General features: G+C 41.0%; 1 protein-coding gene across 18 annotated transcripts in view; it reads left to right on the top strand.

Moving 5' to 3' along the window:
* Positions 1 to 23,042, top strand: part of Baz2b (bromodomain adjacent to zinc finger domain 2B) — a 288,132-nt gene that overhangs the window by 188,397 nt on the left and 76,693 nt on the right. For 12 of the 18 annotated variants that reach the window (XR_004387992.1, XM_032903348.1, XM_032903347.1 and 9 more), the window contains 2 exons: positions 16,572 to 16,760; positions 21,994 to 22,158. Coding sequence is in view for 17 of the 18 variants with exons in the window: in XM_032903348.1 (XP_032759239.1) it covers positions 16,572 to 16,760; positions 21,994 to 22,158 (354 nt within the window). In the remaining variant the exon portion in view is untranslated. The remainder of the gene's footprint in view (positions 1 to 16,571; positions 16,761 to 21,993; positions 22,159 to 23,042) is intronic. The other 6 variants (XM_032903357.1, XM_032903352.1, XM_032903359.1 and 3 more) reach the window with 3 other exon arrangements.

Here is a 23,042-nt window from a genome sequence, read left to right as displayed (position 1 = left end):
TTCAAATCCCAGCAACCACATGGTGGCTCACAACCATCTGTAATGGGATCTGATGCCCTCTTCTGCTGTGTCTGAAGACAGCGACAGTGCTCTTATATATAATAAACAAATCTTTAAAAAAAATGCACCTCCTTTTAACTTATTGAGGCTGAATTTCAGCACATGGAATTTTAGGGGACAAATTGTATCACACCTACAACATTGAAAGCTTTTTTCTTAAAGATTGCATGTTCTTGGTAGAAAAAAATCAAAAGCAAGACAGTTTGTTGTATAGATTTTCCAGTGAAATAAGGCTCAGGCCCTCAAGAAAAGTAAGAATGTGGAAGTGTGTGAGCAGTAAGCAAACGTCTTGTCACCCCAGATAGGGGAGTAGCAGCAGACCGAAGAAGCAGATCCACCCAACGGTAGCCGATGGAACCTGTTTGGGTTGCCTGTAGGAGTGTGGGTGAAGTGTTGTCATAGGAACATGGCTGACTCAGTAGCTCCTGCGCCATCAAAGCCCCGCATAGCATGGTGGTAATTCTTGAAAGCCGCATCCTTCTTTTTTTTTTTTTTTTTTTTTTTTTTTTTTTTCGGAGCTGGGGACCGAACCCAGGGCCTTGCGCTTGCTAGGCAAGTGCTCTACCCCTGAGCTAAATCCCCAACCCTCACATCCTTCTTTATGAACAACTTGTTGGCAGCTCTGAGTGCTGGAGATTCCGTTCTCCCAATCATCGCTGCTCTTACTATCTTCTGGAGGAGTTTTATAAATCCTTTAAGTCTCAGGAGAACGCTGAACCCCGTTAATTCCCTTTGTTTCTTGAGTCCTGTGAGGGTAGGAGTTGGGGGACAATAGCTGCAGAACATAGTTCTTTCACCCTTTTCTTAAAGAGCACTAGTAGGGTACAGCTCTCCCAGCCTAGTTCCCAAGTCCCTACCTCACCATAGTCTGAAAGTCTCACTGTGGTTCTGACATGAATTTGGAGGGAACACTAACCTATTCATTTCTACTACTTAGAAGCGTATGTAATTGTTAGATATCAGGCGAGTGAGACAGACCGAACTCAGGCTTAGGGTTTTAAGACTTCTCACCTGTTGAGCTTTGATTATAATATATGTCATGTCGGATAAAGAAAGCACAAATCACCAAGAATATTGAAGTAGTCTGAGATTTAATCAAACCAATCAGGTACTGTGAAAACTATTGAATAATTGGCTCCTGGCTCCCATGACTGACTTCAGGATGTTGCTGCCTAATTGACTTGTTACGGAGCTTACCTCTGATTCAATTCGAGCCACTTCACAACCGCTGGCTTCAGGAGTGTCCCACCTTATCTGCGATCTAGTAGAGTCTCACTGTCCCTCCAGCCCTTTCCTAAACAAACAGATAATTGCTTGGGCCTGGAGTTTGAGTCAGAAAGGCTGCAAAGAGGAGGCTTGCCCATAGTGCATAGTAAGCTCTAGGAAGATGGCCCAGACAACTTGGCAGAGTTAAGGGGCAGTCATGTACCTCATGGGTGGAGTGCACACCTAGGAAACGGAAGACTCCGCTGCTGAAATGGAAAGAGCAGTGAGAAGGACAAGGGGCAGGAGGGAGTGAGAAGACAGGGAAGAGAAGCATACTTACGTGCACTTACTCAGAAGTTTCCCTTGTACTAGTTGTGTAAGAAAATAAAGTGTGATAAGTGCCAAACTCAAAGACAGCTTTTCAGCCTTCTAGGAGGCACGTGCTGCGGTTTCCTGTACAGAGGGTACTAAAGGCTTTTCCAGATCTCATCCTTTCCCTGCAGTACCATCACTGATCATGTCTGTGAGTGCGAAGGGCTCCCACATCACCTACGTGATAGCCAGTGTGGTCCCTACCCTTCTTTGTCCGAATACTACTTGGCTCCTACTCTGTTTTCTGCTAAACTTTCTCAGAGAGACGCCGCCATGCATTCTCCGTCTCCTCACCTTCCATGATGTCCGCTCCCAGCTCAGCGTCCTTCCTCGCTTTCCTAGCAGCTGACCACTGACCAGCCTTTGCTTGCCTCACAGTCTCTGTCATACCACTCTTAGCTTTTACTATTTCTCTAGCTTCTTCAGTTTTTACGCATCTGTTTGTTTTCCTTTGATTTGGGTTTAGTTTCCTTACTGAATTTTCCTAGGTCTTGGGTCTGAGGTCTTTTATCTCTAGGCTCTTTGTTTAAATGAACCTGAATAAAAACTGTCTGAACGTTCCCAGATCCTAATTGTACATTTTTATAAATGTTTTATATACATCTCAACCGTAACAAATCCAAACTAAAAGTTTTCATTTTCTACCAAACCAGTTTCTCTCACGGTCTTCCCCATTCATTTACATAGTAGAGCCACTCTTCTGGAAGTCCAGTGGCTTCAACCATGATTTTTTTCCTCCACACCCTCATATTAATCCCCGTGGTTCTCAGTCTTTCAAAATAAAGCTCCAGATGGTATCTTCTTTCTGGCCCTCTTGTCACTTACGTAGGTGGCTCCAAGACCTCTCTCCTGTGCTTTGCAGTTCTGACTGTCTCCACCTCCTTGCTAAGTCACGTGCAGTTTACCCCTTCACCAAGCAATGAGGGCAGTTAAACAAAACCTCTCACATTTGTTGCTTTCTTAAGTATAGTTTACCCCCAGTAATAACCTCAAATATTTGTTTACAATTGTTTTTTAAAACAATGTGGATGGCTAGGGAGTTGAGTGGATCTAGGACAAATTGCAGGCGAGAAGTTAATATGGCTAAAATACATTGTACAAAACTTTAAGGAATTAATTTTTGTAAATGTCTACAAGGATTTTAGAGCATTCTGAGATGATTCGGACGTTTAGGACAATAGATTCTTGCTCTGTGTTAGTTTGCTCACTGTGTGTTCTCATGCAGCCCAGGTTAGACCCTCCCTTCAGCAGGGTCCTCCTGCTTCCTGCCTCTGTTTACTGTTCCTGGATTTTATGTAAATGGAGTCATGTATGCTTTTGTGGCTTGTGTCTTTCATAATTCTTTTTAAACATTTATATGATTATTTATATAGCAGCTCATTCTTTTATCTTACTGGTACTACTCTGTTTTATGACCATGCCAGAACGTGTGAATCATTCACCGATGACAGGCGTGGTAGTGTTTTGGCTTGAGGCAATCACAAGTGTTCCAGTTATAAGCCTTGTGTTTACACATGTTTTTATTTCTCTTGGGTAAATACCTAGGCTTGGGATGGCTAGAGAATATTCTTTTTTTTTTTTTTTTTTTTTTTTTTTTTTCGGAGCTGGGGACCGAACCCTGGGCCTTGCGCTTCCTAGGCAAGCGCTCTACCGCTGAGCTAAATCCCCAACCCCAGAGAATATTCTAAGTATATGCTTACTTTAGAATTTGGCAAGCGTCCTTCTAAAGTGGCTGTGACATTGTATCCTCTACAAGCACCATGTAAGAGTTGACACCACAGGGTGGTTAGTGTGCCATTACAGTTGGTGTATTGTAACCTCCATCTGGCTTTGGTTTTGGTTTTTAATTCTTTAGTCTTTTGAAATTAGATTTAATTACATTGTCTTCCCTTTCTTCCTTCTAGCCATGTGTCACCTGACACCTTGCTCAGACTCAAATATATGATCTCTATTTCTTTAATTATTATATATATACTTTTAAATATATAAAGATATAGATGCCCAGTCCATATAAAGTTACATGTATGTTATAATGTCAGGGTGGGTCACTTGATTTATTTATTTAATGTATATGAGAACACTGTCACTGTCTTCAGACACACCAGAAGAGGGCATTAGATCTCATTACAGATGGTCGTGAGCCACCATGTGGTTGCTGGGATTTGAACTCAAGACCTCTGGAAGAGCAGTCAGTGTTCTTAACCACTGAGCCATCCCTCCAGCCCTCATATCTTCTCTTAATACACTGGATTCATGCAGGGACTGTCTTTCTTTCCAGCCTGTGTAATGTTACTTTGCTTTGCTTCATGGGCTTTTGCTGTTTGGTACAACATTGAATAGAACTGATAATAACAGACATCATTGACTTTTGAGGTTTTATTTAATTTAGTATTGATTTTGTCACATGGTTGCATTTATTGAAATGCTGACACAGCCTTTGATTTTTATCTTGCTAATAAGGTGAAGTAATTGACTAATTTTTTATATGATAAACCCTTGTAGCCTTCAGGGATCAAATTCCAATTAATTAAGCTGTATTGTTTTCTTAAAGCATTGTTGGACTTCTATTAGGCAGACTGTGTGAGTGCTCACCAGGATTATTGGTCTATTTGTCTTTTCCTGTCTTTCTCAGTTGTAGATTATTTGGGCGAGTCCCCATTCTTTTTTTTTTTTTTTTTTTTTTTTCTTTTAAAGATTTATTTATTTAATGTATATGAGTACACTGTAGCTGTCTTCAGACACACCAGAAGAGGGCATCAGATCTCATTGCAGATGGTTGTGAGCCATCATGTGGTTGCTGGGATTTGAACTCAGGACCTCTGGAAGAGCAGTCAGTGTTCTTAACCACCGAGCCATCTCTCCAGCCCAAGCTGTACATTTTTAAATATTGTCGTTTTTTTATTCTTTGATTGTTCCTCTATAACTGTCAGGTTTTTGTAGAAGTGAGCAATTTAACATGGATCTTTTAAAATTGTTACCCACTATGGTGATCAGAAATGATCAAAGCCATACTGCTGATGATACTTTTAGAGAAGCTCCTGTTGGTCTCTGTGCATTTGGAAATGTTTGGATCCACAAATGTTCAAGCAGAAGTAAGTGTCCGTCTGTGCTGTCCTTGCTTTATGATTGCCCGTTCTTGTCAGCTGCTCTGCCTGCTTCCGTCTCTGGTATGGCGAGTCAGCCTCTACTTCCTGAACCACCTTTAAGAGCAAGTTCACCAGAGCAGCATCCAGTCGCAGACCTGCTGGGTGTGACTGGTTTTCAGTAGTTGATTTCTCCGTGTTCTTTGCCAGCTCCTCCCCTGTTTGTGTAGTGTGCAGGCATTTGGGTACTTCAGAGTCTGAATTTGTTTGGGTTTATTCTGTTTGTAATTATTAACCATAGTATTTTTCTTTTTACCCCATCTGATTCTTAGGTGTTTGTTTAGCGTGAGTTCTATCTCACGTAGCTAGGCTGGCTGTTGTCTAGTTCCACTGTCGTGGAGCAGCGGGGAGATTTATGCAGCAGTATTGGCTGGGAAGCCCCCAGTGCACACTGCTTGCTCCTTTTCATGTACTCTCCATTGGCTTTGATCTCTTTTTGGATGATTTTCAGTATCTTTAGATTGGTTTTGAGCTGTGTGTGTGTGTGTGTGTGTGTGTGTGTGTGTGTGTGTGTGTGTGTGTGTGTGTGTGTGTGTGTAGCTTACAGGTGTAAGTCTCCCTAGGTGACATTCCTTTCTACTTTGTCATTTGAGGCAGGGTGGTTTCTCACTGGGACATGGGGCTGGCTGTGTTGGCTGTGCTGGCTGGTCAGCAAGCTTTCTGGGGTCAGCTATTCTCTCCCTTCCTTCCTGGGCACACAGCCCTGCACCTAGCGTTTACATAGGCACTAGGAGTCAATTCCAGTCTTCATGCAGGCACTTTACTGACTGAACTGTTCCCCAGCCCCAAGTTGGTTTTTATATAGTACAGGCTGGCCTTGAGACCTGCTATGTAGTAGAGGTTAACCTTGAACTCAGAATCTTTCCACCTCTATCTCCCAAGTGCTAGGATTAGAAGAATAACTACCAGGCCTGGCCAGTCTTTTTCTTTTTACTTTTTTATAACTTAAAAACAATTACCATCTTGTATAGGATTATTGTGGCTGTTTCAACCCACTTCCAAAGTTTTTGCCTCCAAAGTAAAGTACTTTTCAATTTTTATTTTAACCCGAGGTCGTCCCACACTCCAGACACTCTCTGTCCATGTGATGGTGGCAGTGCAAGCATCTACATTTATCAGATAAGAATGTAGCCACTCACAGAACACATGAAACTCAAGAGGGATGACCAAAATTCAAATGCTTCACTCCTTCTTTAAAAGGGGAACAAGAATACCCTTGGCAGGGAAGAGAGAGGCAAAGATTAAAACAGAGACTGAAGGAACACCCATTCAGAGCCTGCCCCACATGTGGCCCATACATATACAGGCACCCAATTAGACAAGATGGATGAAGCAAAGAATTGCAGACAGGAGCCGGATGTAGATCTCTCCTGAGAGACACAGCCAGAATACAGCAAATACAGAGGCGAATGCAATCATTAAACCACTGAAATGAGAATGGGACCCCCGTTGAAGGAATCAGAGAAAGAACTGGAAGAGCTTGAAGGGGCTCGAGACCCCATATGAACAACAATGTCAACCAACCAGAGCTTCCAGGGACTAAGCCACTACCTAAAGACTATACATGGACTGACCCTGGACTCTGACCTCATAGGTAGCAATGAATATCCTAGTAAGAGCACCAGTGGAAGGGGAAGCCCTGGGTCCTGCCAAGACTGAACCCCCAGTGAACGGGATTGTTGGGGGGGAGGATGGGGAGGGGAATACCCATACAGAAGGGGAGGGGAAGGGGGAAGGGTTGGCCCGGAAACAGGGAAGGGGAATAACAACTGAAATGTAAATAAGAAATACTCAAGTTAATAAAGATGAAAAGAAAAAAAAAAAAAAGAATGTAGCCACTCGAGGAGTGAACACATAGTGCAAGCCAAAGCTAAGGAGATCTCAGTGGGGACTTGTGTTGGCGCTAAGATAGTGGAAGGAAGGAGAAAGAAGGGTGGACGGACCCATCAGAGGGAAGGGAGCCCAACAGCAGAAGGAAGCTACACATGAGTGTTTAAGGGTGGCTCCTTCATCTGCAGCATCTTTCCCAAGAGCTTTTGAGATCTGAGAATCATCAAGTTAACCTTTCACATAGCCGGGTTGAATGAAAAGTTTTGTATATTTCAGCCTGTGTAGTACAGGAGGCCACACACTTCCCTCTTTCTGTAGGCTTCTCTGGTGCTCTGCTCATTCTGATCTATTTATTTCAGCTTTCGGACCGCTTACTTCTTTGAGTATAATGCTTTCTTTCCTAGATCAGTTCTGAAGTATGTTCCCCTTTTTGTCTGAAAAAAATCTTCCTATGTCTGTTTCTTTCTCATACTTGGTTTGATTTATCCAGAGATGGTGTGGAGGTCCACTTGGCTGGGGCTGCAGGATGTCTTGAATTAAACATTTCTGAATGTGTCCATAGAATATTCTTAGCATTTGAATCCATGTATTGAGAAGGAAAAGTGCCCTCTCTAGGGTTGGCGAGCATCATTCAGTGCCTTAAGAAAGAGCTTACCACCAACTTTCCAGCTGTAGCATCTGTGTCAGTGGCTTTCCCTGGTGGGACACCATAGTTTTATTTGCTGATTCTTCATACACCAGTGGTTCCTGCAGGTTCCACATCTCTGAGGAATGTTGACTAGTACTGACTTTAATTATAGATGACTCCACTGACCATAGTGGCTAGGTAATTGTCTCCCATGACCTACCCCTGAACCTGTCCATTTCCTCCGCAGACAGCACTCCTCACAATGTGTAAGTCTACATTTGATGTTGTTTTATTCATCCTTTCCCTATGTCTAAAGAACAAGGGCCATATCTGTTTTCTTCTACAGAATGTGTTTGGTTAAAACCTGGCACAAATGAATAAAAGAAACCATCACTAGAAGAAGAAGGAAAGTGAAATTTTGCAGGACTAGGACTTGAAAATTAGATGATTAATAATTTTCTGGCTTTTCCCACCATCTCTTACACCAGTAGAATGATGTCCTGGCGGATGCCCTTGAATGTCAGGAATGCCTATAAGACACTAAATACCAGGCTCACATTAGGACTGCTTCATACTCATCCTCAGGCCTCCGTGTGCCGTTGCTAGGACTGAAGAGCTGACTCAGTCAGCTGTTAAAGGCTAGGCTCACAGGCAAAACTGAGCAACTTGTTACATGGCTAAACGGGATCATGAAGGATCATAGAACTGTCAGTGTTGTTATGGATTGCACAGGCAGATTAACCATGGAGTGATGGATGCAGATTTGATATGCAGCACAAAAGGTCTAAGAAATAGCAGAACAGTGTTTTCTGACTGGTTACATTGTACTGACCATCTCAGCTTGAATTATGGGTCAGGGGAAAGCAAGACATCAGGAAAACCCTCAGATTTTCTAAAGATGTAACACAACATGTAAATAAAATGCTTCAATGGGGGTGGGGATCTACAAATGTTCTGTGCTGTGCCATGTACTGTTCTTGTAATTTCAAATGACTGCAGATTTGAGCTGGAGAGTAAGCATCAAAAGTGTAAGGCGTTGTAGAAAAATTACTTTACCGACCACATACAGTTTTGGGGGGGAGGGTTCCTTGTTTTCTTTCTTGTAAACCAGATTCATTCCTTGCTTTCTGGTCAGTTGCAGCATAAGTTGTAAAAGATTTGCCCCATTTTTAAAGGCTCTGGGTACTCAAGACATTCCTGTCTTATTTGTTCCTAATCAGAAACAAATGCTCAGTGTGCCCTGTGGATGAGAATGTGACATTTTTCAAAGGCAAAAGGGAGGTACAAAGCATCCCCGCTCCTGCACAGTGGAAAGTGCTCTTCAAGGCGCCTTCAGGAGTGCCACAGGTGGGCACAGGGACTCTTTCCTCATGAGGGCCCAGGGGCTGAGGACACTGGCTGCAGCAGTTGAGTGCCACACAAGTCCAGCCTGCCTGTCACACCTCACAGAAACATCCATCCGTGTGAACTCCTTAGCTGTGAGGAGCTACAGACAGAGGGGCAGTGCATTGTGGGCAGCATAGAATAGTGAGGTGCTCCAGTCATCATGAGCTGTTAGCTCAGTCCTTTGGAATTTGTTTTTTTAATATGGAAGCTGTTGGTTTCTGCAACTTCACTCCAGCTTTTTAAGACAATGACTCCTCTAAACCACATTTCAGCGTTTCAGGTCTCCATCAGTTTGGGTCTTCTTTTTCTCCAAGCTATATGCTCTAAAATAATTGAAAATCTAAAGGGATATTTTGATGCAACTCTCCCAGATGTAGCAGAAAAAGAGCATCTCTTCTCAGATATTTTGAAGAACTAAGGAGATAACCATCAATCAATCAATCGGTCAATCGGTCGGTCAGTCAATCAATCAATCAATAATTCAGAGTCAGATCATCTGCTGCAAATTCAAGGGTGATGCAGCACCCTCAAGGGAGTCCTGCTTGTTAAGTTCATGAACAGCACTGATAAACTGAATGGCTTCATAAAACTGAATCAGATTTCAGTAAATAACCCCCAGGTCTGATGCAAATTGATCAGTGACCTCATTGAAGTTACCTGTTTCAGGGAAGCAGGAGAGAGGTCAGTGCTGCTTTAGGGCCAAAGAGCATGTAAATAAGGCATCCTGCTAGTATTATTTGAATTTTAAAATTAAATTTATTTATATTTAGCATTATTTATCCTTATTAGAAGTATTTATAACAGTGACTTTCAGATAATAAAAGTGAGTATCTCTTATTGTTTTATTTAGAATTCCTGTATCTTGTTTCATGTAATCCTTTATTCTTTCTGAGTAATTAGGCAAGACTCAGGGGCCAGCTAAGCAGCTGACATAAGGCGGACGCTATAGATTATGCATATATTTCACTTGACAGTACAAGGAACGCATAACCGAAGTGAGACCATGAGGTGCTGCCTGTTGGAGAACATTTCAGCAGTCTGGGTCGGTGCATTAATGTCCTATCAGACAGGACTTCAGAGTGCTGGGTTCTATGGCCTATCCCGCAATAGAAACAGTGTCCTAGAAGTGCACATCTGGTATATCTCAGTTAGGGTTCCGTTGCTGTGAACAGACAGCATGACCAAAGCAACCTTTATAAAAGACAACATTTAATTGGGGCAGGCTTACAGATTCTGAGGTCCAGCCCATTAGCATCAAGACTGAATGTCACTTGTTTAGTTTAGCACCGTTTAATACATGAATAAAGTGCTCTTGAAAAATTATTTGACTGTACTGAAGAGGCAATGTTTAAAAACCAACCTGAGACCAAGTTCGGACATAACTAAAGGACAGCCAGGTTTCAAGCCTACAGGCAGTAGCGGGTCAGTAAAGGACACGAGAAGTCTTCTGTAGGGTTTGGTTACCCACACCACACTGACGGTTAGCATAGGAACACCTTTCTCTGCAGTCGCTGTGCTGATTTTATAGGTTTCTGCAAGTCTCGCTTGAGGCTTTCCATGGTCCAGCTGTCTCTTCTCTCATTTTAAACTTTATTTATTCATTCTTTACTGCGCTTACACACATCCTTATGGAAGTCAGAGGACAAATGCTGGAGTCAGTTCTCACTTTCCACTCTTTGTGCTGGATCACAGGACATGCCAGGCTCGTGCGTGCTGGGATTCCTGATGCACACTGTCTGTTTCATGGGGTTTAGTTCACCAGGTTTGCCCAGCAAGTTCTCTTACTCCTAAACTGTCTTCTTAGTCTCTATCTCCTTTTTCTTAAGTGAGGACTATTTCAAGGGCCCACACATCTTTGGAATATTGGTTTACCTTTTACTAGTAGGGCTTTGTAGTTTTAGTTGGAGACTTTAGTAGTAAGTTACTGAAGAAAACTACTGTGTCCAAGTCAGTGAAGTGATACTGATAACTAACCCAGGATTAGGGGTTCGAGTGTATCTTCTTATTACAAAAGACAAAGATGTGTTGGAGCCCAGATCACAGTGCTTCAGCGTGTTATCTCACTTGGAGATGGGCTCTTACAGTATTCTTCCAGTTAAATGAAGTCAGTGAGAAGGCCCTTCTCTGCTGTGTCTGCGTGGTCATCCAAGGCATGTCCACAGTGAGGACAGTGGAGAGTACCTGAGGCTAACAGAGACGCATGGAACAGATCCTTTCCTAGTGCTCCAAAGGTAGCCAAGGGCCCCTGGCTCTGCCCTCATCCGACCTTAGGCCTCTAGCAGTAGTTTCTGTTGTAAACCACCCCACTGTGAGAAGCTGTCAGAATGGCCTAGCACATTAGTGTACTCTGTGTGTTTTTGAAAGCTGGTTATAATAGCTTCTATTCATTGTGGGGAAGCATATTTTCTTGCTTAATGCAAAAAAACCACTTTAATATTATTCTGTTATTTTTTCCTTATAATAAAGCAGTGTTTGAATGCTTTAAATGTATATCAAATATGTGGGTTTTTCTTAGCATTTTAACTTCTTTGACTAGATTTAATAAAAATGTTTGTTACAAAGAAAAAATTATTCTAACCTCTTAGATTGAAGAGGCACAAATCAATAGCTTTTTCTTCCAAAGCAACCCATGCTTTTCCCTGACTTGTTTTTCTCATAACAAACACTGCTTGGAGAGAAATAGTTAACTGACAGTAGAGAATCCTGGCAGGCAGCAGTTTAGTCTAGTGACCAAATTAACATCAGCAGTGCTGCAAAGAAGTATAGGCCTGGGGTATCCTGTTCTGAGAGCGGCCATTGCGTATCGTCCTCAGGGAAGTAGAACTTCTGATCACACAAAGCATTAGACAAACTCCAATCTCTGGTTTATATCCGTCGTTGAAGCACAAGACAAAAATTGTAGCTGACTGCAGAAAGTTAAAAGCACAAAATCCAATGTAATAAGGGATTCTGGAATCTTGGCACAAAGGATGGAGTTAGTGGGAAATATGATTAAAGCTAATATTTTTTTGCCTAATTAAGGTTAATTTCTTGACTTTGAAGATTGATCTATAGTCCTATGTAAGATATTAGCATAGGAGAGGGGCTACAAAAAAAGTAAAATCTATAGGAATTTGCTGCTACTTTTTCAATTTTTGTGATTATAAAATAATCTCAGGGTAAGTACTTGGAAAATAGAAACCCGCTAGGTTGGTTCAGTGCCATCCCACACTGAGACACTGACGCAGAAAGGCTGTAGACCATTTGCTTGTCCGAGCCACATATGGAGTCCAAAGCTAACTTGTGCTACATTATGGACTCTTGTCTCAAGAAAACAAATAAATGAATGACTAAAATCTGTTTATATTCCATACCACCTTCTAAATATTAAGATACAAAGCTTCAATGGCTCCAAATAAGAGAATACAGGAATGATATGAAGATTATTTGTGGAGAAATGTTCCATCCTCCTGAATTAAAGAATTCTTTTTGTTGTTTGTTAATTAACGTTCAAATTTATATCTTCCTTATTTTGAGATTCAAATACTTAAACATTGGTATGAGTGAAAATCCAGTGTATTAACTGATAATTGAATTATTCACTTTATAGCAATTTTGGTTATGTTTGTTTTGATTGATATGCTCCATTATTACTGATTTAAAGACGCATGGGATGTATTTGAATGAATACCAGTTTTTAGGATTAGCCATGCTTTACAAATTCCAAACCAGAGACCGACTCTGCAGTGATGTAAATCATATTGACATTAAAAGATTGTAGGCACAGAGCAGCGACTTTGCGTCCCATTGAAAGATCAAGAGCAGTTCTGGTATACAGGAAACAGCCCGTGGGGACAGCTTTGGATGACTAAAACTCATGCCGGTTTCTTATATCAACTATGTTTACTGTGACTTTTGGACTCTTCAAGGTGCTAGGGGACTTTGCTCACAGGCGTTTTCACATTACTTCAGTGTGTGTATCTATTTGCTTCCAGTGAGGTGGACGGTCTTTATTGGTCACTGATAGTAACAAAGTACTTGGTAGCAAAGGTGTTTATAATACCATTCCTCATGACTGACGTTGGCATTTGCTTTCTGCTTTTAATAAATTTAGTAAGTGTGTCACCTGATAGACTTGAAAAGTTGTGCTAAAAACTCTCCAGCTTATAATTTGAGAATGTTAACATTGTTGCTGTACACAAATTTTCTTTATCTAAGTTATCCATGGTTACTTATCATCAGTAAAAGTAAAATAAAATTTGCACGCATAGCATGCTAACTGAACATCTTCAGTTAAAGGGAGTAATGCTGCCTTAAACGCCTAAGTGTGCAGACATTTTCTTTAAGAAAACTTGTTTTCAGTCAGGATAGTTTTATTTGGGAGTATATATTGACATTAGGGATGTCAATGTAGAAATAAATGTACTGTTTTAAAAATAGACCGTTTTAATATTCAAATAATCTTGTTTTATATTTAGGGAGTTAACAGATCCTATTGACGTGTTTTGTTTCATGACCTGCTCTTTTGGTCATACAGAATGAGCTTTATTTGGAATGTCGTTTACATTTTTGATTGTACCATCCATGATAAGAGGAGCCGTCATGCTATCCCTGTCTGTGATCACTTAAAGTTCCCCTGTGGGGCTTGAGAGGTGGCACCATAGCTTAGTGTGTTGTGATGTCTAGCATACATTTCACAAAAACAGGCATGGTGCGCACATCTGTAATGTGTGCCAGGCAGCCAAGGCAAGCACATCTGGAGATCATCTGCCACCAGGCAAACCCCAGAGTTTTAGGTTCAGTGAGAGAACCTTTCTCAAAACATGTTTGAAAGTGATGGAGAAAAAAAGTTAGTGTTGAGAATACACTTGTGCATGTGTACGCTTTATCACATATATGAACATGTGTACAACACACACACACACACACACAACATAAGAGTGGTAATTTCCCTTTGAGCAATAGCTTCATATTTTAGGATGGTTTACAACTCCGGCTTCCTCTTGGCCCTGGCAGCATCAGTGTAATCCTAGCAGTAGTTTTGTGTGTGTGTGTGTGTGTGTGTGTGTGTGTGTGTAAAAAGATAAAAAGATACAATACAGATATTGAATTTGCTTCTGTGACTAAATCTCAGTGAAGATGTTATATTTTTAATAATTTAAAAAATGGCTGATTAGTTTAGCCTTTTTAAGACAACTGTTTTTCTGTTGTGTAATGAGATCTTCATTGAGTGTTTTGGACAGAGTAAAAGTTACCAAATGAATTTTTCCTTCTTAACTTTATATCCTAGTCATGGTATAATATAAATAGATGTTAAATAATATAAATATTTATAAGTATATTTGGGGAGATTCAGGGGATATTTCTTGGGTATATTTTAATATAGTATATTTTAATATAGTAATAAAGTAACAGTATATTTAAATATAGTAAACAGTTTTTTTTTTTTTTTAATCAAGCCATGGCTACATACATGTAGCTGGCAGGTACAATTGAATACTACTTGCTTTTTTAAGTAGAAATGAGATGGGCCTTGGGAGACATCTCTGTCAACAAGAACAGTGTGCTTGTAATCCTAGGGACTGGAGTTTGAGCTCCAGGACTCATGTAGAAAAGGAAAAATGAGAAGCATAGTGTGGTTGTTGGCCCCAAGGAAGTAGAGCCCCGTGGGTTCCCGGGCCTGGTCCCGCCAGCCTACCTAGTCTATATGCTGCACACCAATGAGAGACAGAGTCTGTCTGAAAGGAAAAGGTGGACAGTGCTTGAGAATGACACCAAGTTTGTCCTATAGTGTCCCACATGCTGTCTCAGACACACATGTGCACACGTGTCATGTATTTACTTATATGTGAGTAGTACATGACTATATAGTCTGTACAACTGGAATTTTGAGTTTAGCTCATTTGTCAGAAACACAGGTAGAGGAGGAAGTGTGTGTGTGTGTGTGTGTGTGTGTGTGTGTGTGTGTGTGTGTAATTGTGTGCACATATATACATGTGTATATGTATTTCTAGAGAAAACCTTTGACTGGCACACTGAGTCAAGAAATTGATTTAGTTGATTAGAACCAGAGATGGTGATTGTTTACTCAGCTGTATTTGTTCCTGTTTTATTTGAACTCAACTTCAAAGCCAATGTCTAGAATCCTTGATAATTTAAAAGTAAATTCAGATTTTAAAAAGTTCACTAATTTTCTATTCTGGATAAGACCAGATTGACTGATTAGAATGTACACACAAGATGGTGTCTCTAGTCAGGTGTGGAGCTCATTCCTTTAATCCCAGCCAGCACTCAGGAGCCAGAGGCAAGCAGATCCCTGTAAGTTAGAGGCCAGCCTGGCCTACAGGCTAACTAGGGCTACAGAGGGAAACCCTGGGCCAACAAAACAAAACAAATAAACTAACCAAGTGAAAAAAACAAAACAAGTCCCCAAGTGCCTCCTCTCCCCCAGTCCACTGTGTTCCTTCCTTGTCCTCTCTCCTTACAGACTTGTGCCCCTCCTTGTGAATACCGTCCAGAGACTTTCCAGTGAGAGGGGCTATCGCTTCAGCGTCTGGAGCAGTTCCCTGAGTCCAAACTTCTTCCTGTAGAAGATAAACTACTTCTCTTTAAATAGTCTTATTTTAATAAAAATGTTGGCATTATTTCATTTAATAAACATAACAGTCAGTCTGTGGGAGTTTTTAGGTCTTTCCCTTGTTCTCTTAAGAACCAGGGAATCAAAGTTAACATTTGGTAGACAGCTAAGTGATAAGTATTCCCATTTATAACTCACTTCATTTACTTCGGGGATTAATCAATTAATGAAGTTATCATCTGTGGTCACAGGTAGAGCAGAGCTCATACAGGAGTGTTGCTCTGATTGATACTAAAGCACAGTAATCGTCACAGTGGAGATGGGCTTCTCTTCTAGGGAGCCCCCGGACCCTAATCTAGGGCATGCCCTTCTGCTGCAGCTACAAGAGTCAGAGTTTCATTAATTAGCACAGGCTAGATTTGAACTATTTATGCAGGCCAGGCTGGCATAGAACTTTGAATTCTTCTGTCTTGACCTTCTGAGTGCAGAGTTACAGATGTGTATTACCATCTTCATATGCAAAATAAATTATTTAATTTAATTTATTTCAGGTCAGGTCTCATTAAGTAGTCCTGGTTGGTCTAGAACTCACTACACAGACCATGTTGTCCTCCAGTCACAGAGATCAGTCTGCCTCTGCCTTCTGAGTACTGGGATTAAAGGCGTGCTCTACCATTCAAAGTAAATTCTTTAGAGAACCTAGAATACTAGGTTTAATATTCTATTTTCATAGTAAGAGGGCAAAGTGTCCTGATTACTTCCTGTGAGTAAAGGAAAGATTTTTTCCTTGTTCTGCAGCTGACTACCTACCAATGGACTTGTGAGTTCGTTTAGAAACGCCTTAGTAAGGGTATTGTTAATTGTGCTGTCTTTGGCACTATTGGACTACACTGGTACAAGCTGCCTTGGGAATCAGGATTTTCTTCTCAACTAAATGTCAGACGGAGAACAGAACTTTGGCTTTGCACGTGAAAGTGACATATCTGCACAAGTCTGATCATTGACCGATTACTCGGTAACCAAGTTGGGTTCGTTTCAAAGGTTTTCGGTGTTAGATTTGCTTTTATTTTGCTCAAGAACAAAAAAATGTAATGTTACATCGATGCACATGTATAGACAAAAACTGTTCACTTCCTCGGTTCAGATACAAAAATTATTTTCTTAGCATCTGTTCTAACATCTGAAATTCAAAGTACTGAGGGTCTTCTAGTCATTTTGAGTAACCTTAAAATGGTTTTGTGTTTCTAGAAACATTCTGTAGGTTTTGAAGCGTTAAAGAAGAAAATATAAAATTCGAATAGATATTTTTGAAAGTGTCGTGAATGCTGGAATCAGGTGACGCTCATCTGTTTTATCTAAACGACTTTAAGTGTGTTTTTTTCCCTCCCAGGACATTTATTCAGAGCAGCTGGGGATCAGCCGTTTAACCTGTCCACAGTGCCGAGTGCCTTCCCAATGGTCAGCCACCCAGTCTTTGGTCTACATTCAGCCAGCTCAGGGCATTCAGAATTTGGTGGTTTGGGGACACTTGGTACACCCACAGCCTTAGCCGCACATCCCCAGCTAACATCTTTTCCAGGTAAACAACCTTTATGGTGTTGAAGGAAAGGAGAAAGCCTGAGAATGGCCAGGCAGTGTTTGTTTATTAAACTGAGCAGCAGTGTGGAATGTGCTAGACTCTGGGGCGAGAACCGGCTCAGCTGTATCCCGTGCAGCCCAAGAGAGCTCATGTGTGTGCTGGGGTGTGCCGCACTCACGGAGACACTCACTTGCCACAGAGCAGGGGAATCATGGCAAGAGTCCCATTCATTTACCAAGGGGTTAGATGGAGAAAATGTATTGTGAGTGTATAGTTCTAACTCTTTGCATCATTGTGTGTGTGTGTTCAGTGTATGTATACATTTTCATGTGTCTCCGTGTGTTTGTATGTGCTCATGGTACACATGTGGAAATATATTTGTGGAAGGCCAGAGTTTGAAGTCATGTGTCCTCCTTAGTCATTCCAATGCTTATTTTTGACACAGCGTTTCCCCTGAACCTGGAGCTCACTGGCTCAGGAGACTGGCCAGCCAGCAAGCTCCAGATTTCTGGGTCTGTTCCCAGGCGTGTGCTTGGTTTTATTCTTTCTGCATGGGGTTGATCTTGGTCCTCGTGCTCTGTGGCTAACTGACTAAACTATGTCCCCAGTCCCATTATTGAATTTTTAAATCAAGTATTTAACTTGGCTTGGCAGTTTCCTCCGTGGTAGAATTCTTGTGTAGCATATTTGAGGCCCTGGGTTAGATGCCCAGCACTGGGGAAAGCACCTCACAGTCTGAAGCTAGACGTAGGATTTTGTGCTTCTTTACTTTGTTAGGAAGTCGAGGCTCAGTCTTAATTTTCTGTACCTCTTCCCATTTGAAAACTGTTTCCAAAGCTAACAATTTTTCCTCAAAGTCCTGACTTAACTGTATTATGCAGTGATTGGTGTTCACAAAGGAAGTGTGTTTTACTGGGACAGCATTTAAATTGCTCAAGCATAGTTCCACCTAGAAATTGACTTGGACTTAAATCTGGCCTTGGACAAATCTCTGACCTCTCAGCCTTGGGTTTTCAAACCTGTAAACTTAAAACGTTGCTTTCTCGGGCTCCCTGAAGACTGGGGGAGACAAGCTTGTCTAGAGCTGTCTACAATGTCTGGGCAGGCATTAGTACAGAATGCCTAACTCAGTATTTTTCCTGCCCAGTTTAATGGCTGACAAAGTATCTACTGCTTCTTTAAAAAGAACCCAAGTATCTTCTGAAACTATACAAAGAATATAGAAGTGGTTACTTGTGGATTTCAAGTATTGTTTCCTGACAATTTCATTGTCTTCAAGAGGGGATGGTGGAAAAGTTTTAGGTGGACAGAGTCTTGACCAAGTCTTAATAATATTTCCTTAGTATATTAACAGGACCTAAAATTCTTCTCACTATCTAGACCCTGGAACTCTCCTATGTAGACCAGGCTGGCTTCAAACTTAGCGAGCTCTCCCTGCCCCTTGAGCAGCACCATAGCTGACCGCTTCTGTTTTCACATGGTTATTCAATAACAGCTACCTCCTGGAATCAATGATCTGGAAATAAAATCTAAATAGTTAACAGTAATTAAGGGGTTACTGATATTTTTAGTACTTTTATTGTCTTGTGATAGTTTATTATAGTACTGCTTTTGAACATTTCTAAACTATATTATAAATACTATATTAAAACCAAATATTGAAAAGATGATCAAATGAGTATTAAAAAATAGCTTGTATGCAATGGTACTTCCAAAATATAAAGCCAACTTAGGGCCAGCAAGACCGCTCGGTGGGAAGACTTGCTGCCAAGCCTTGTGACCTGAGTCCAGTCATGGGACCCATGTGGTCCACGGAGATAACCTATTCCCTCTGGTTGCCCTCTGACCCGTATGTGCATATACATGTGAATGAATGTGTACATACATACATACATACATACATACATACAACCAATAAATGAAAAGTATTTAAGAACATCCAACATAAAGAAGCAGCAGCATACTTCTTGAATACAAGGCGTTCCCTTATTTAGCAGCAGTGGTCTGGAGGGACATAGCAGCCCTTTATCGTATGGGCTGCTGGAGAATAGGTAGCTATAAAGCAGAAGCGTTGTGGTGAGATCTGCATATGTGTATACGCTTCTTTGCAAATGGGCTGAGATTATGGTTGGTTTTAGAGAGCCCACTTTTAAATTACACTTTGGTACAATAACTTAAATATATAAATTATAATTCAGAAGGGTAACCAAATGGACACTTTAGGAAAAAAGTCTTCCTCATAAATAAGAGGAAGTCACAAGAAGATAGATATACTATTAGCAATTTTAAGTAAGGTATAGTTTTTTAACGATGTTTATATACATTTCAAAGAACAAATGTAAATTTATATATTGGATATTACTATAATCTAATTTTTATCATATATGGAAATAATATTTTTTAAAATTCCTTGTATTTACATTTTAATGCTATAATCTGAAGTTTTGGGTTGTGTCAGGCTTTTTCATATATGAGTTAGTTTAAAATTCTACCATATCAGAGCCAGGTACGCAGGTAGGTGAGTGTAAACCTTGGAAGGCAGAAGATCACACATTTGATGCCAGCCTGGGCTAAATAGTGAAACCGCGGTGCCAACAAACAAAGCCACAGAGACGTGCACTGCGGAATCAAACTGAGACTCAGAGTACATCCACAGTGTTAGCATTCCTCCCCGGTGTACTCCACAGTGTTAGCACTCCTCTCTGTGTACTCCACAGTGTTAGCACTCCTCCCCGGTGTACTCCACAGTGTTAGCACTCCTCCCCGGTGTACTCCACAGTGTTAGCACTCCTCTCTGTGTACTCCACAGTGTTAGCATTCCTCCCCGGTGTACTCCACAGTGTTAGCATTCCTCCCCGGTGTACTCCACAGTGTTAGCATTCCTCCCCGGTGTACTCCACAGTGTTAGCACTCCTCCCTGGTGTACTCCACAGTGTTAGCATTCCTCCCCGTGTACTCCACAGTGTTAGCATTCCTCTCTGTGTACTCCACAGTGTTAGCACTCCTCCCCGGTGTACTCCACAGTGTTAGCATTCCTCCCCGGTGTACTCCACAGTGTTAGCATTCCTCCCCGGTGTACTCCACAGTGTTAGCATTCCTCCCCGGTGTACTCCACAGTGTTAGCATTCCTCCCCGTGTACTCCACAGTGTTAGCATTCCTCCCCGGTGTACTCCACAGTGTTAGCACTCCTCTCCGTGTACTCCACAGTGTTAGCACTCCTCTCTGTGTACTCCACACTGTTAGCACTCCTCCCTGGCAGGGTGCTGTGGCTGCTGCAGCATTTCCTGGGATTTTGAGTTTGCTTAGAAGCTCATCTTTCACCTACTTACATTACTTTTGTTTATTATCTTCCATTTGGTATATAAGTTATTTTGTGACTAAAATTTGTTTCTTATTTTCCTCAATTTGAAATCTGTGTAAACTTTACACTGAGAAGTTATAATTCATTTGAAATCATATCAGACATTGATCTTCAAAAATGGTCATTTTGTTTATCTAACTGATTTCATATGCTTGTCTCTAAGCTGGCCTCTCACAGTAGTTTCCCTATTATTTTGCTAATGCCTGCTGTGTACCTATTTACTGTTGACATTCTGAGGTACATGGTAATGTTTTTCTGAGTTTGATTATGCCTATCACATTTGAGTCTTGTGCTCTGACTAGTTTTTACCAATTCTTTATGTCCAGTCTTAAAGCATGGGTTAGAGGTTTAAGCAATACAGCATTGCCGGAGTCTGGTTTTATTAACTAAGGGGAACTAAGTTGCAGACCTATGCCTGGGGATAGGAATGAGCTGTGCAGGTGCCCCCCTCCCCCAAACACCCCCTTACCCATCTAAATGCATCTAGACAGTGCAGGACTTTTCACACAGCTGTGCTTCAAGTCCTTACCATTCACTAAGTGACCACAGTTGCAGTGTTTTGCTTACACTGTTGATGACACCCCGGGAAGACAGTGACCTTGAACGTTTCACCCTTACATGATGAAGGCATGTTCCTAGAACTTTCTAAAGATCCTATAGTACAATCTCCTGATACTATGTGGATGTTTGCTTCTAATGTTGTGTCTGTTCCAGTCAAAGAAATAATGCCGTATTGTTTAGGAGACTTGCGTGAAAGAGAACTGACTTTGAAATTTAGCAATTAGTCAGTCGAAAATTGTTTCCAGGATGTCGTATGAGGCAACACAAGACTGTTCTTCGAATGATTGCCAAATACACCCCCCCACACACACACTTTTTGTCTTTTGAGACAGGGTTTTTCTGTGTAACTCTGGCTGTCCCAGAACTCACTCTCCAGACCAGGCTGGTATCATGGAGATCTGCCTGCCTCTGAGATTAAAGTCCTGTGCCACCACTGCCTGGTCCAGATATCTTTTTATCTACACTCTTCCTTGAAAAATGCATTTTATAAAAATGGGCTTTTTTTCTCCTTCAAGAGTTTTAATGAAGAACTACTGTTTGAAATTTGAATTTCATTCCATGATTTTTTTTTCAATTTGGTTATTTCATATGCCTAAAAAGTTTACTATCATCTGTAATTCATGGGAAATGTAAGGGAGGCTCAGCTGTCTTCATAAATCCTAAAGCCAGAAGCTTTATAAGACTAAATTTTTAATTAAAAACTATGTGTTTGGAAATTTTCTTTGAGAACTCATTTCTATGTGTTTGGTTTTGTTCAGCTATAGAATTACTTTATCTGTAAATGCATTTGAGATGTGCTAGACTTATCTGATAGTATTAATTTCCCCCTCCCCCTGATTTGTCAAAGCCAAATTGATATCGTATATGACTGGGGGGAAATCTTAAGAGGCTGCAGACGTGAGCTTCAGATCTAAATTCTTAGATGAATATGGACTTAATTCTTTTCCTCCTTTATTAATTCAGTAAATAGAAGCTGTAGGGTATGAAGTCAAGTGGTTCTTTTTATATTCCAAGTTTTTAGCTTCTTATTTATTTATTCAGTTTACATTGTGAAAAACATGCTTTTTGGCTTGAATCTAGAAAACAGTTAAGAGGAGATTCTTGAACCCTGGCCTAGTAATAAGGAAGAGGATTATACAAATTCAAATCACAGGTTTGCAGTGAAAAGATGCTTAGATCTGTGTAATTTGAGCAGTTGTATCTCCATTGGAAGAAACTGGAAACATTGTTTCTGGAATAAAATGCAACAAATAATCACCAAGGGTGATGAAGCTCACTCAGTTCTTTCTGTTGCTCTGCTTGGTTTTGAGGTGCAGAGTGGTGGCGAACCACAGATGGTCACTCTCGTGCAGGAACGCCCTTCTTTCCTCCATTACTGGGAATTCCACCACTGTTTGCTCCTCCAGCCCAGAATCACGATTCGTCATTCCATTCAAGGACTTCTGGGAAGAGCAATCGAAATGGTCCCGAAAAAGGTACGCACATCGGTGCTAGTGATGAAGGACTGTCCCACCTCTTTGCAGCAGTTCGGTTTTTAAGAACAGTTTTCCAGCCTTGTGCTAGATGGTTCTGTATATCTTTCTTGATCCTTATAACAATCCTTTCATATCACAAGTCAGTCTGTGTCTGTCTGTCTGTCTGTCTGTCTGTCTGTCTGTCTGTCTGTCTGTCTGTCTGTCTCTCTCTCTGCAGCCAAGGTTAAATACCTCCTTAGGAAATAGTGCTTCTACACTGATGTGAAATACTCAGGATCTGAACCCAGTCCAGAGTTCTTCCCTCTGTATGTCATCATCCCCTTACCCAGAACTCAGGATCGAATCCTGGGTCTCCTCAAGTTCAGTTTATCCAAACCACTTTCCTACTACTGTGTTTTCTTTTAACTGATCAGTAGCTCTGTAGTCTGTAGTCTCTAAGTATTGTTACAAGAGTGTTTAGAAGGTGCAGTGTTTTAGCTAGCCCAGTGCTTATTCATACTGAGTGTTCTAAAAGGACAATGCTTACATGTGATTTGCTTTCTAAACATGTTTGTTTAACTTCCGTGATATTCACTCAGTTTAATGCTAGTGAATAATTCAGCTGATTGAATGTGTTCATAGTGTTGTATATTGGCCACCCTCCAACACACTCTAAAACTTTACCTCCAACAATTCTGCACTCTTTAAAATAATCACCCCTCCCAGGCCCATTGTAAGGATGACTTTGTACCTTGTCTCTACAGTATGCATTATGAATCTTTCATGGAGAGCAATGATATGTGGCTTTTAGTGTCTTTTTTCACTCACAGTTCTCATACACAGCAATACACACTCTATTCCTTGTTCTGGCCAATGCTGTCCCAGTATATAAACCTGTTTATTTT

This window comes from Rattus rattus, chromosome 5 (assembly GCF_011064425.1).
Source record: "Rattus rattus isolate New Zealand chromosome 5, Rrattus_CSIRO_v1, whole genome shotgun sequence".
In the NCBI taxonomy this organism is placed as follows: Eukaryota; Metazoa; Chordata; class Mammalia; order Rodentia; family Muridae; genus Rattus; species Rattus rattus.
This window is presented reverse-complemented; position numbering and strand designations above follow the sequence as displayed.